Here is a 14,150-nt window from a genome sequence, read left to right on the forward strand (position 1 = left end):
TGCACTGTGTGAATCCTGTAATCTGTTTTATTACAGTACCATATTTTAAATTTTATATTGTATGAAAGGCAAACCTTAAGACACATTTGATACACAATCAAACACAATACATATATTTACATAGAAATTTACAAGAAAAGATTTGTCAAGGAAACCTACCAGTAAATTATTTTTTGTCCAGATACTTCACTTGACCAAAATATATGATTTATTTTTGTGATGAGAGAATCACACATGGAATTTTAGAGGGATTGTAATAGCAGTTCCACATAGAAAAGCTGCACTACCATGAGACTATTCACTCAGTCGGACATCCGGGAACATTGTCCCCTTTGCACAAGCGCATGCATAGTAAGCTCCAGGAAGAGGAACTGCACATGCGCACACTGGTTTTACAAGGCTTTTTCCCCTGTGACATCAGTCCGACCAAGAGAATGCTGGTTTTTTTTTTTAATTGATGCATTAAATATTGGCTGAATATTTTTGATGAAAGTCAATCTTTGACTAGACTCGCTTACCAGTCTCATAACGCCATATGTACACAAAGACTGGCTTAAATGCCACTTTGTGTGTAAATGGGATTTACACACTTAACATTTTGCGCAGCTCAAACATTTCAACAAATTTCTTTGCAATTCCGTCAATTTATATATGAAATTGGTACCGTACTCACATACATGTAGGCCTATATCTGATCTGGCTGGTAAAACTGAGAAAACAGGGGTAGAAATAAGGGATCATTCCGTGATAGCCATCTGGGCTATCCAGCCATATTTTCTGATAGCCCAGAAGGAAAATCAGTAGCTCAAGAGAAAAGACATTGTGTTTGCAAAATTAATTGAACGAAGCATTCACAGATTATAAAAAAAGGGCCTAAGTGAGGAACATATTAATTTGTGAACACATTCTTTTTGACTTACTCCATTTACCATTACACAAATACACAATTTACGGTTTATCCTTAGTGTAAGAGAGCACGAAATACTAATAGGATTAGGGTTATAGGGTTAGGGTAAGGCCAGGGTTATGGTAGGATTAGGGTTATGGTTATGGTTAGGATTAGAGTTGGGATTTGTTTGGTATTCTCTTTCACAAAGGATAACCCAATTTACTTTTAAATAAATTGCCATGCATGTGATATTTAAACATGTCAGTATCAATAGCCCATTTGGCTACATGGGCTTAAAATCTTATAGCCCAACTGAAAATTCAATAGCATTGGCTATTGGGCTATCGCTTATTTCGACCCCTGGAAATTGTGTCCTTAAGTTTAAAAGTGTTTCATTGTGACGATCAGAAACCTCTTTTTTGACCGCGCTGGATATGCTAATAATATACATAAATGAAGGATATAAATTGGATGGTAAATAAGTCAAATATTACAAGAAATCTACTCTCCAGAATTGCGGAGAGCTTGCAAAAAAAAATATCGTCCATGTGAATGTAATATTGAAAATGTATAATCCCCACCAATCTTTGGCAAAGAAGATGTAACTTTGCTATGGAACGTATTAAAAGGGCATTTCGTGATCCACAGCCTCATCCCCCCACTTTTCTCAAAAAAAGTTGAGATTTTTATATCACTGGAAACTTCTGGTTACATAATGTTTATGTACAAAATATTTCTTGCAGATTAATTCGTTTAGCAAAGATATCATGAAATTTGAATTTCGTTCTGGTGCACCAGAACGAAATTACAACGCATTGTCTATATATGGAGCAGTGTAATAGGCCTACACATAAGGCCAATCAAAGTCGATTTTGAGTTTCCCGTCACCCGCCCTCACTTCATTTTTTGACCCTCACTTGAATTCATTATTGTGATTTTCCAAAAAATACCGATAAAAACTGGTTATATTTGAAAAAAAAAATTATGAATATCACTTTATTTTTTGTGGAAAAATCAAAATCAAAACATACATTTTGCTGTCAACCTTGCAGACTCTTTTTAAATATACTTTTGAATCTCATTTGGGCTAAACATGAATCTTCAAGTGAGTGAGCCGCTGTGAGCGGCAAATAACAACACATTTTACATGCGTGTTAGTCATATAATGAAAGGCAGAAAAATAATGAATAATGAATAATGAAAAAGTTACCTCACTTGTTTTCAGAAATTATGTGACGGGAAACTCAAAATTGACTGTTAGGGGCCTAATCATGCATAACTCGCGAACGCAAAATCGGATTTCAACTGAAGTTTTGGGAATAGGTTTTTTTCGTGGATATAATGAAAAATGACATATTTAAATAGAGGATGCTAGGATCACGAAATACTCCTTTTATGACAAAAACGTTTTCAGTTTTGGCTTTCTTTACTCAAGGGCATGGCAGGAAAAAATGGGCAATACAGGAAGCTCATTGCCGGGAAATTTTTGGTTTTTGACCAAAAAAATAAAGAAATACATAACTTAGTCTTAGGGAAATATGTCATACTGGAGGGAAATTTGGTAAAACTGGAGGGAAATTCTGGATTGCTTACAGGGAAAAAAAAAAAAAAAAATTTCAGCTTCTGCTCAAGGGCTTTAATTTGATATATAAAATGATGCGGTTTGATGGCAAATTTAATTTGAATTCACCTTTCATTAAAATTATATTTATGCCCTGGCAATAATCTTGCCAATGGCAATAATTTATAAATTTATAATATGATTTTAATTTTTAATTAAGATCGTAGTACTATCATTAATCTAATAATTTAGTTTTTACAGGCCTACAATGGGTAAAGTGCAATACACAACATGCAGTGCATGAAGAAATCCGACCGAGAGAATATAGAATGGGTGGTGTGACTGGTGCATGGTACACCCATCGAATGTGTGTCATCGGCCCTCAGACACACACATACAGGCATAGAGTTCTACAGTAGCATGTTTTGTTGACATTTTGTGTAATGTTTACATCCATGACAGTTCTAATACCATCATCAGACAACTCAAATACAAAGGATGTCAGTTGGCAATCTTAATGTTATGCAATCAAGTTTACAACACTATCACTCTTACAATGAGCAAAAAGTCACTCAGGTACGCAATTCAAGGACCAATATTGATTACCTGAAGTGGCCTACTGCAAATGACCAGATATAACCTTTCTCATTTTCATGTTATTTTGCAATAACAAAACACGGTTTTCCTTGATTTTGGTATGAAATTGAGCAAATATAATTAATTGTCATGTCAATTTGGAGTTATTAGGGGCAACTAAAACTGATATAAGGTAAGTTTTATATGTTTGGAATCTGTATTGCCTATTCTGAAGGAATTATTGCCATGTAAACAAACCATCCCTTGGCCAATATGGACATGGTGTACAGCTATTCAGTACACTGTTTTCCATGGGTGACTGTAGGAACCCATGGATTCGATCCATGTAGGTGCATGGTGGGTGGGTGGGTGTGTTGAACCGGTTGTACGTGTATACCGGTACGGTATCGAGGAATTTTAGTGCCCATTTTCCAGAGCCAAAGATGTTCAATTGAAAACAATTATTTTACCAAAAAATATCAGTTAGCTTAGAAAACAGCCTAAGGTTTCCATTAAAACCCTTACCACTAAGATAAAACGTACAGAAACTGAGTAAAACATGTATATAAAGTGCGGAAACTCTTACCTGGGTTACTGACGGCAAAGCGGCCATCTTGCTTGTTGAGCTGGTTTTGACCCGGGGTCAAATCTGATTTTTAGTCTTTCTTACCAGGAGTTGTGGAAATAAATATATTTTTTAATAAAAGAAAGAAAGAACTAAAAGAAAGAACTTGAGAAGTTGAGAAAGAAAGAACTTGAGAAAGAAAGAACTTAAGAAAGAAAAAACTTGAGAAAGAAAGAAATATAAAAGAAAGAAAGAAAGAAAGAAAGAAAGAAAGAAAGAAAGAAAGAAAGAAAGAAAGAAAGAAAGAAAGAAAGAAAGAAAGAAAGAAAGAAAGAAAGAAAGAAAGAAAGAAAGAAAGAAAGAAAGAAAGAAAGAAAGAAAGAAAGAAAGAAAGAAAGAAAGAAAGAAGGAAAGAAGGAAGGAAGGAAGAAAGAAAGAAAGAAAGAAAGAAAGAAAGAAAGAAAGAAAGAAAGAAAGAAAGAAAGAAAGAAAGAAAGAAAGAAAGAAAGAAAGAAAGAAAGAAAGAAAGAAAGAAAGAAAGAAAGAAAGAAAGAAAGAAAAAGAAAAACTTGAGAAAGAAAGAAATATAAAAGAAAGAAAGAAAGAAAGAAAGAAAGAAAGAAAGAAAGAAAGAAAGAAAGAAAGAAGGAAAGAAGGAAAGAAGGAAAGAAGGAAGGAAGGAAGGAAGAAAGAAAGAAAGAAAGAAAGAAAGAAAGAAAGAAAGAAAGAAAGAAAGAAAGAAAGAAAGAAAGAAAGAAAGAAAGAAAGAAAGAAAAGAAAGAAAGAAAGAAAGAAAGAAAGAAAGAAAGAAAGAAAGAAAGAAAGAAAGAAAGAAAGAAAGAAAGAAAGAAAGAAAGAAAGACGCCTTAGGGAGCGATCGTTATTTATGGCAGGGGGGAATGGGTAAATTTAGGGGGAACACGAAATTTTTTGTGGTCTTGAGGGGGGAACCTGAAATTTTAGTTGAACCAGGAGGGGGATTGTTAAATTTTAAATGGAGAAAATTGGGAAAAGAAGGGGAACGCGAAAATTTTGAGCGGACGCGAGGGGGAACGCGAAATTTTTGTCAATATTTTTGCCAAAACACCCATTCCCCCCCCCCCCTGCCGTAAATAACGATCGGTCCCTTACACTTGGAAAAAATCCTAATTTTAGAACTGAATCACATTTGGATAGACTTGCTTTTTAATAGATGCACTTTGTAATCCTGCACATTATGACACCCCATTGAATCCAATCCTCAAGAAGTATAACTTACAAGCATTCATATCATTAGACAAAGGTCCCGTTTTAAAAGTGACAATCTGGCCTATAATACAAGGCGAAAAGTTTCCAACAAGCGCAACATGGTCCCGGGAACACGGTTCCTCCAGTCAAGCTTATTAGTTATTTAAAACAATAAGTTTTTATTTCAGTTTTTTCCTCTCTGTATGTACTTTTCACAACTTTTATTTAATTTTTCAATTCTTTTGCTTTAGTTTTCTTTTGTTCATCGTCGTAGAGATATAAAATTCTACGATAAAAACACCAGTGTTCCCTAGACCTATGATTGGGATTTGGTTATTTAGTAGTAGGGCCTACATTGTATAGGGTGTAGTAACAACCAAGGTTGAAACTGATCTCATAATACATGTTGCATGTTTTTATCTTTAATCTTATATTAATTAATAAAAATATGTGCCATGCACAAAGTGCCAACATTATTTTTTTTCAAACACAAACCACTGAAAACCCATTGCAAACTTGCCCAATTAATTAAAAGTGATATTCGCGCGCGGAAATTTAAGCGGTCGGAAGCTCCCCCCCCCTTTCGAAACACCTAAAACTTGTTGGGCCGACCTTTCTTTTTAAGGTCTAAAACTTGTTTGACCCCTTCCTCAGTTTTTTACCCTACCAAGGTATAATTTATGAACACTCCCTAAATGATATCTGCCGCCCCCAGGTCCTTCTTCGGCCTCGCTGCTCGGCTTCGCTAAGGCCCCCCCACTGGTGTGTCAGATCTTTGGAACTGTCGGGATTCTGGAAATCTGACGGCCAGTGACGGGTGTCAGAATTCTGGAATTCCGACAGCTGTCAAAAAGTTGGAATTATTTTCATTTTGTAACGTCGGGTTCATGTTATTTTCTTAATCAAAGTTTAAAGCGATATTCTAAAGGGGGAAAACCCCGGGAAAAACTCCGATTTAGTTGCACTGATAAAATGTTAGAGGCGCACTGAACTAGGGTTGCAGGATGGTGGGGTGGGAGAGGGTGGCCTTCCCAGCAATCAGGTGCCCCCTAGTGCCGTACGGAACATGTTGAAACGGGTAGGCCTATATGAGAACCACATAGGCCTGGGCCTAAAAGTGAACTACTGCGACCTACATTTTAATAATGTAGAGGGTAGGGGAAGTAGGCCTATACTGGAATTTAGTCAATTGTCTTTTGTTTGTTGTTAATATAATTTTAATATTGATGAATGAATGAATGAATGAATGAACTTGAATAAAATAATAATGAAAAAACCCAAAATAAAATAAGAAACGATTTCGTCCATTGTTTAAAATGCAGTAGGCCTACACGTATTATATTATTATATGAACGTAGGCCTTGGGCCGAAGTTGATTACCGGTATGTTTTACAATGCTTCTGATGTTTTAGTCACCATGCAGATTATAGTTAGGGGAAAAAGTTCACTTTGGTGACCACTCTCTGGCTAGTAAGGTTTGATGATTGATTCGACTTCTATGGACCATTTAGGAAAAAAATAGCCACCGTGTCCCTCGCGAAAATCCCGGCAATTTTTGCTAGAGGCCAAAATCCAAAATGGCCGCCACCACCATTTTGAAAATTTAAGTTTTGAACCAGAGCACCTATAATCATGCACAAAGACACTTTTTCGGATATGTCGAGTACAAGGATTCCGATTCTGACATTAGTTTGACATTACGGCATCATTTTCACCCAGAAATCCAAGATGGTGGCCGGCACCATCTTGAAAAATTTAGTTTAGAACAAGAGGACCTTAAATCGTGTACAAAGACACTTTTTTGGATAAGTCGACCACAAGGATTTCAAATTTGACATTACTTTGACATTACGAACTTACCCAGAAATCCAAGATGGTGGCCGCCGGCGCCATCTTGAAAAAAATAAGTTTTGAACCAGATTACCTAAAATCGTGTACAAAGACACTTATTCCGGTAAGTCGACCCCAAGAAATCCGAATCTGACATTAATTTGACGTTACAAAATAATTTTTGCCCAGAAATCCAAGATGGCCCCCATTTGTGATTTTTGAATGAGAGCAGAAGCATAAGTGTGTCATTTCCGCCTTATCTGGGGTTCATGTCTCTTATATGGGGTTTCAACTGCCTTATCTTGCAAGGGTTTACATCCCTTATCTAGGGATAAGGCGCCTTTTCTGTGGTTTAGACGGCCTTATCCTGGGTTTACGTTCCTTACCTGTGGCTAAGATGCCTTAACCTTAGCATATCGCAGTCTAAACCCAGATAAGGCATATAAACCCCAGATAAGCGACGACGTAGACCCCAGATAAAGCAGTCTAAACCCCAAATAAGGCGCCTTAACCCTAAATAAGGAACATAAACCCCAGAAAAGGCATCTAAACCCCACATAAGGTGCCTTAACTCTAGATAAGGGTTGTTAACCTCAGATAAGGGTCGTAAACCTCAGATAAGGCATCTAAACCCAAGATAAGGCGCCTTAACCCCAGATAAGAGACGTAAACTCAGATATGGCAGTCTAAACCCCAGATAGTTCCCCCAGTTCCCGTAGTTATTTTTGACAGTGAGAATTTTGTCATAATTCTGGAATTTTGATAGTAGCCTATTAGATAAGAAGCACAGTGCGTGAATAAAAGAAGGAAAGTGATAGTATATAGGCCCATTCTTTATAGTCGTTTATTTTAATAGTAGGGCCTAGGCCTATTCAAAAATTGTTCCCATTTTTTGACAAATTTTCAAAATTCCTTACATCTGTCTTTGCAAGATTTATTTGCGTACTTCTATAATTAGAAGAACTTATCCTACATCAATTTTATATATTGACAAGCACGGTCTGGCAGCATGGACCAATCAGCGTCTTTCTACCGGGCATTAACACAAACAGCACGGAGGTCATTTCGTTTCTATTTCGTGTCAAATGACACGAATAGGCACCATTCCAAGATTTTGACAGCGCCCTCTGTCGAAATTCCAGAATTCCGACAGTTCCAAGTTTCTGTTTCTGACGCAGCCAGTCAAAAACTTGGAACTGTCGAAATTCCAGAATTACGACAGAGGGCGCTGTCGTAATTTCAGAAACCTGAACTGTCGAAATTCTAGAAATCTGACAATTCCAAGTTTTTGACAAGCTGCGTCAGAATCTTGGAATTGTCAAAATTCCAGAATTTCGACAATTCCAAGAATCTGATGCAACACCCCCCCATAGCCGAGGTCCTTATTGAAGGGCTATGTAAGATTTATGTATAAACCCAGAGTAAACCCGTGTATTTGTACCCATTGATATGACCAAAATTCAAAATATTTGGCCAAATTTAACCCATATTGTCTTAGTTTTTACAAATTTCCTCAAATTTCTTGGACAATTTTGAAATTTTGGCTAGATTGAGGCAAAATTGCGCGCCAAATAAATTGGGCTATTTTTCGAGAAAATTGAACAATTTTTTCAAAAAAGGACCCAAGTTCATATACACCAAAATTGGCTTAGAAAAAGGGGTCATAAAGGCCAAAAATGCTACCCATATTTGCGGCACGTCCATGTATGGTCATTTGTACCAAGTACCCCCCCCCCCCGGGATTGGTAGCTCCAAATTAAACATCGCCCACTGATTTGACTTGAAGCTACTTGAGATTGTTATATATAGTGTATCAACAGATGGCGCTGTGTGGTACAGTAAAAGCGAATTGGAATATTACCGGTATAGCTTATTATAGGCTTGGCAAGTTGGCATTCCGTCTTCCCAAGTTCCCATCATTAATGGTCTTCCACTACAGTCATTGTGATGTTTCTGTTCAGAACCTTGTTGTGAGCCCAATGTGTAATTTTTGTCTTCGTGGTATTTTATGCTAGCCTATGTGCCTCCTTGCTTGTCTGGTGGTCTGTGCCATTGGAATATCCAATGCAGGAAATATTATGTTCAAGTTGATTTTTGAGATGACACTAATGGATGATAGAGAGGGTTTGTTTGTAGCATAGAATGGATTTGAAAGCTTCATATCTTTTTGTAGATTGTAATTTGAGCGTCGATCACAATGCCTCCACCTTAGTGCGAGTTGATAAAAGAAAAAGAAAACTCCACAAAAAATACTATCCAAACGCTCATACCATAGTACCAGAGCCCTTAAGTTAGAGGAAATGATAATGGTAATAAACCGTAAACAAACCTGTGTTATAGGCCTATATCAGTAAAAATCAAAGAATTTCCTTTTACTTCAGTACTGGGTTATTATGCTTGAATTAGCCTTCCGTCCGTATCTCGTGAACAGAATGTCCTTCTGATATCAAAATAATTTTGATTTTTTTTTTTAAATTCGCGATATAATACAAATTTTATGACAAATTTGTACTTGACTTCGCCATGTTCGTGGTCGGATCATAAAATCGTCACGACACTGAAACCGATTGCGTGCTTTGAAATGTGGAGTTTTTCCTTTTTCCTGAATTTTGATGACTTCTTGGCTCAACAAACTTTGTGACAAAGTATTAGACTTACGTATATGAATAATGTGGAACTTCGTTCTTTGTGATAATTTTTATGATTTACTGGTACAACACGAGAACTTTCAACCACCTCAAGTTCCATATGAATAGGGACAACTTTAGTATGGCGCAGGCTTTTGAAGCAATATAATTAATAATGGTTTTTTTAGACACTTTTTATGCTAACTTAATAACTTGTACATTCATTCTCCTAATTTCGACAGTTATGTCCGAATGCCAGAAACAAGTTAGACCATGTATATACTTTACCTGGTCTAACTACGGGATTAGTCTTATGGATAAGATTCTTTTTGGTATTTACCTACCATAATTTATTATCATGATCATTGTAGATCCTGTTAAAAGGGCAAATAAATGCAGCTTAATATTGGAAACTGGAGCATCTGTGGAGAAGTCCAACAAAAGTCAAGCTTTTTTTCACAAAAGAAGACATGGAAGGCAAAGAACATCCTATTTGTCTTATGTGCAAAAACTGTTGGGGACTTAGACAACTTTTTACTGCCATATGTCATTACTACTTTAGCTTCAAATCGTAGTACATGGAGAAATTTTGTTGTCGCCTGCTTCGCAGCTGAATGAAATGAATGAATGAATGAAATGATTAGCTGCTGTCCAATTGAGGAGAAAATGAGGAAAAGAAAAGAAGGACCCTCCCTAATATAAGACTTTAACTAAATAAATGTTGGTATTTATACAGCGCCTTTCGCATGTGAACATGTACCAAAGCGCTTTACATTTATTCCGCCGTTGTTAGAATATGTCAGCTGCCATACAATGCCCAAGGCATGCTCATACCTTTGGGCGGCGCTCAATGGACAGTATTCATAACAGCTCCCCATTTCACACCTGGGTGGAGAGGAGTAATCGAGATAAAGTGCCTTACTCAAGGGCACAACCAGATGACGTCGCCGGGGCTCGAACCCGCAACCTTCCGATTATGAGTCGTAGCCCGTTCCGCGTAGCCCGTTCCGCTATATGCAATGATAAAGGCAGAACAAGCACGACAAGCAATGCTGTAAAAAGTAACACATACCAGAAGAATACGCAAGGAGAACAAGATAGCAAGAACATTTTGAAGAAGTTTTAAACATAACAGATTACCAGTCAAGCCAGTATCAGAGCTGAATTAAATGACAATAATGACAGAGAGTACCGGAGTTTGATACCGGTAACGATTATGGAGGAGTCAGGAGGACATTAGTGATAAAAGTCTCGAAAGCAGAAATCAAAGTAGCAGTTAGAAAGATGAAGAATGGAATAATCTGATGGTAAAGATGAAATGAGCTCACAGAATTTGATGTGGACATTCAAGTGGGATTACGTTGACTTCTGTCCCAAGTAAAGTATTTGGAAGAGTGCTTATTGATAGAATTAGAGATGGAGTAAACAACAAGATGAGAGACGAACGAACTGGGTTTAGAAGTGGAAGAAGTACATGCAGATTTTTTTACGGAACACAATTGAGGAAGTTGTATAGACAGTCAACATTATTATGTTACGTTTGTCGGACTTTAAAAAAGCATTTGACCCCTGCATCAAGTAAACGTACCTGTGGAGGATTATGGAATTGCATCAAAGATGATAAGAATGGTCCAGATCTTGTATGAAGATAGCGAGTAAGTGCGCAGTGTTATAGGTGAAGGAGAGGAGTCGGAATGGTTTGTGGTAAAAACAGGTGTGAAGCAAGGAGACTCAAATATGTCCGGCTTTATTTTCTTGATTGTGGTGAGTTGGATAATGAAACATAAACGAAGAAAAATATTGTAACGTATAGTTTAATAAACTAAAAAGCTAAAACCAATGTGTTAGGTGCTGTACCGTACATGTATTACAAAATAAGATATTTTTATTCACGCGATCAAAACCTTAGTCAGGACCGACCTCAGTCGCGACCGACGGAGTGAACGCATTGCGGAATGACAACATAAGCGCTGGTATTAACAGAACGTTATACAATATGGCTTTAACGTCCATGAACAAAATTTAGCGGTCATTATCATGTTTACGTATGACAAGATAATACACTTTATATTATTCATAATTATATATATGCTTCCGTATCAGACAAAAGTATTAATCAATCATCACATGCATAATTACTATATGGGGCTAACCGGCCTCAGTGCTAAATTGGTACTTCAGGCATTTATCCCAGCAAAGGAAAAACGTTTTTAAAACGTTTTAAATTTATATTTTAGTGTTTGGATTTTATACAAATGTTTTAAAACGTTTTGTATGAAAACACACTGCGACAATATTTTTGAAATGTTTTTAAAATGTAATTGTAAATTATTTTTTGCAAACGTTTTTTGCCAAATAGTTTGTCAACACTTAAATATAAAACATTATGTTAGAATATATATGCCATTTATATAACCCGATATTCAAACGTTTTCTGGCAACCTTTTCTAAACATTTGCGAATCATGGAATGATGTCTAAGACGCAGAGGTTTTGTGTTTGTAGGGTAGCCACCTTTGGTTATTCCTTCATGTAATTTTACACGAAAAGGGTTAGGGTTAGGATTAGGGTTATTAGGGTTAGAATTAGGGTTATTAGGGTTCAAGCTAGGGTTAGGATTAGGATTAAGGTTAGGATTAGAATTAGCTTACACGAAATCATTACATAACAGATCGACCCAACCTTTTCTTACCTTTCGCGAATAATGTTGATAATTTAGTGTTTGCTGGGTATTCCATTACCATAAAAGGACTAACAACTTCTAACGTCATATTATTATATATAGTTCATGTATTTTGAAAGGGACCTGTATCTATTCAACGCCCATGCCTATCCTTAATATTATTGTTTGTATGACAATGCAATGAATGTCATGCCAAATTGCACCGCATCAAATAAATTTGTATTTTTTTTCTAAGTTGTTTTATAATGGACTAGAGAACCAATATTATAGGGCTAAAATTTATTGTTTTGGTTCTCGACCCTCCCTCCTCAATTTCTGTGATTTGGCCGTTTTTTGTTTTTAGATTCTTCAAATATTTTAAAACACTGGAATGCTTTAAGGGTGGTGCAATAATTATGTGTACCCCGGGGTGAATTATAGGGGGGGCAAAGATTTTTGGCAGGCCAAAAGGGGGGCAAGCATTTTTGGCAGGTCGAAAGGGGGGTCAAGCGATTTTTGGCAGGTCGAAAGGGGGGGCAAGCAATTTTGGCACAGATATTTTGGGCACCGTTTCTATATTACGACCTAAAAAGGCGTAGGAAAACGTTTTATGTTTTAATTAAAAGTTTCGTGTACATATTTAGTATATATCTTATTTTCTTGAAAAGAATCAAAGAAACATGCAAAAAGAATTCCCTGAATGAATTATGGTAATTCGACATTGGGCAAGAGGTCCTGTCCGACATTCCGGGTGTCTTGATTTGTAAGTATGAGGCTTACATGTACTGTAAAACTTAGAGTCATTAGAACACTTGACACTATAGTGTTCTGTTATGAAAAGATGTCTGCATATCCATACTAAAATTGGCCTTAAATAGTGTCTCCTTACCTAGCACTATCACAAAAAGGAAACATTGTTACATTAATATTTGATTTCTAAAAATAAGACAACATTTTCAAAACTTAGAACACATGTAAAACCTTTTGAACACTTGACACGTGTTCTTATTTCCTTATGTCTTTCTTTGTTTCATTTGAACACTGGTGTTCTTGTAGTTTGAACACTGTATGATGTTCTGAAATATTTTAGAACACTTATTACACATGTGTCATGTGTTCAACAGTATCTTATGAACACGTCTCAAGTGTTCACACTATAGTGTTCTCTAAATAAGCTGAACACGTGTCATGTGTTAAAAACCGTTACATTAATGAACGCGTTCCATGTGTTCTGGCCAATGTTTACAGTGTGACAAAGAAGGAGCAATAAACACTGCATGGGTACCGATCACTGTTTACGCCGAGCCGAAAAATGTCTGTTCCCCCTTTGCGTTCACCCATACATTATATCATTAATATCCTTCCCATTCCATCAAATTTCTTGTTCCCCTTTGTTTCCCAAATTAAATGCCTTCGGTATTCCTTTTCCTGAAAAACAAATCACCACGTGTTAACCACCGATTCTGCCATGGTGTTGATAACCATGATGAGTCAAGAGAAAAGAGCAGTTTAACTTTATAATCCAATGGAAACTAAAATTCCTTCATTTACCAAAACAAATTATTATTCAGGCACACAGAGACATGTGATTTCTAAAAAATTCAGGTGCGCCAAATCTGTACCAGGTTCCTTTGTAGGAAAACACTCAACCATCAAGTTCATTTTACCTTTTTTTTATTTTTATTGAAAAGGTTGGTTCATCCATGGCAGTAGAAATTGTTCGTTATTAAAGCTGCCTTGAAAGAGTTGTATAATTAGTTTGAACGCAAATAGGAGTTGTGCAATAATTATCTGCGGATCGAACAGCCAAAGGAGGTACGTCCGGGCCGGTGCCCCGGGTCCTGACGGCCCATGTGTTGCGATATATGTTCCGACGGGCGGCCCGTCGGGCACAATTCGCCAAATGCCAGTAAAAGAATTCTCTATCATTTATGGTCCGTTTAAAACCGAATTATATCAACTTTGCTAAGTCTTGAATGGATATGAAAATATAAATATTTAAGTTACATTTAATGTATAAAATACATTGCTGTCATTCGCCAATTAATTGTAATTGGTCATTAAACTTATATTATACGCCAGTAGCCTATGTCAAATTTAATGACATGCATGTCTTGAAAGTTTTGAATGTAGAGCTTTTATACATAGATTATGAAACTGATCTTATCTCATTTTGTCAAAAATGGCTGATACGCATGTCTTGCGAGCGACGAA

At 36.6% G+C, this 14,150-nt stretch overlaps 1 protein-coding gene across 1 annotated transcript in view; it reads right to left on the reverse strand.

Annotated features, from left to right (window-relative positions):
• LOC140145867 (uncharacterized) overlaps positions 1 to 3,660 on the reverse strand; it is a 53,921-nt gene extending 50,261 nt beyond the window's left edge. Inside the window, 1 exon segment of the mRNA XM_072167565.1 lies at positions 3,613 to 3,660. Within this exon segment, the coding sequence (XP_072023666.1) occupies positions 3,613 to 3,639 (27 nt within the window). The 5' untranslated portion in view covers positions 3,640 to 3,660.
• Positions 3,661 to 14,150: the final 10,490 nt, after the last annotated feature.

Source organism: Amphiura filiformis, chromosome 1, assembly GCF_039555335.1.
Source record: "Amphiura filiformis chromosome 1, Afil_fr2py, whole genome shotgun sequence".
Taxonomy (NCBI): domain Eukaryota; kingdom Metazoa; phylum Echinodermata; class Ophiuroidea; order Amphilepidida; family Amphiuridae; genus Amphiura; species Amphiura filiformis.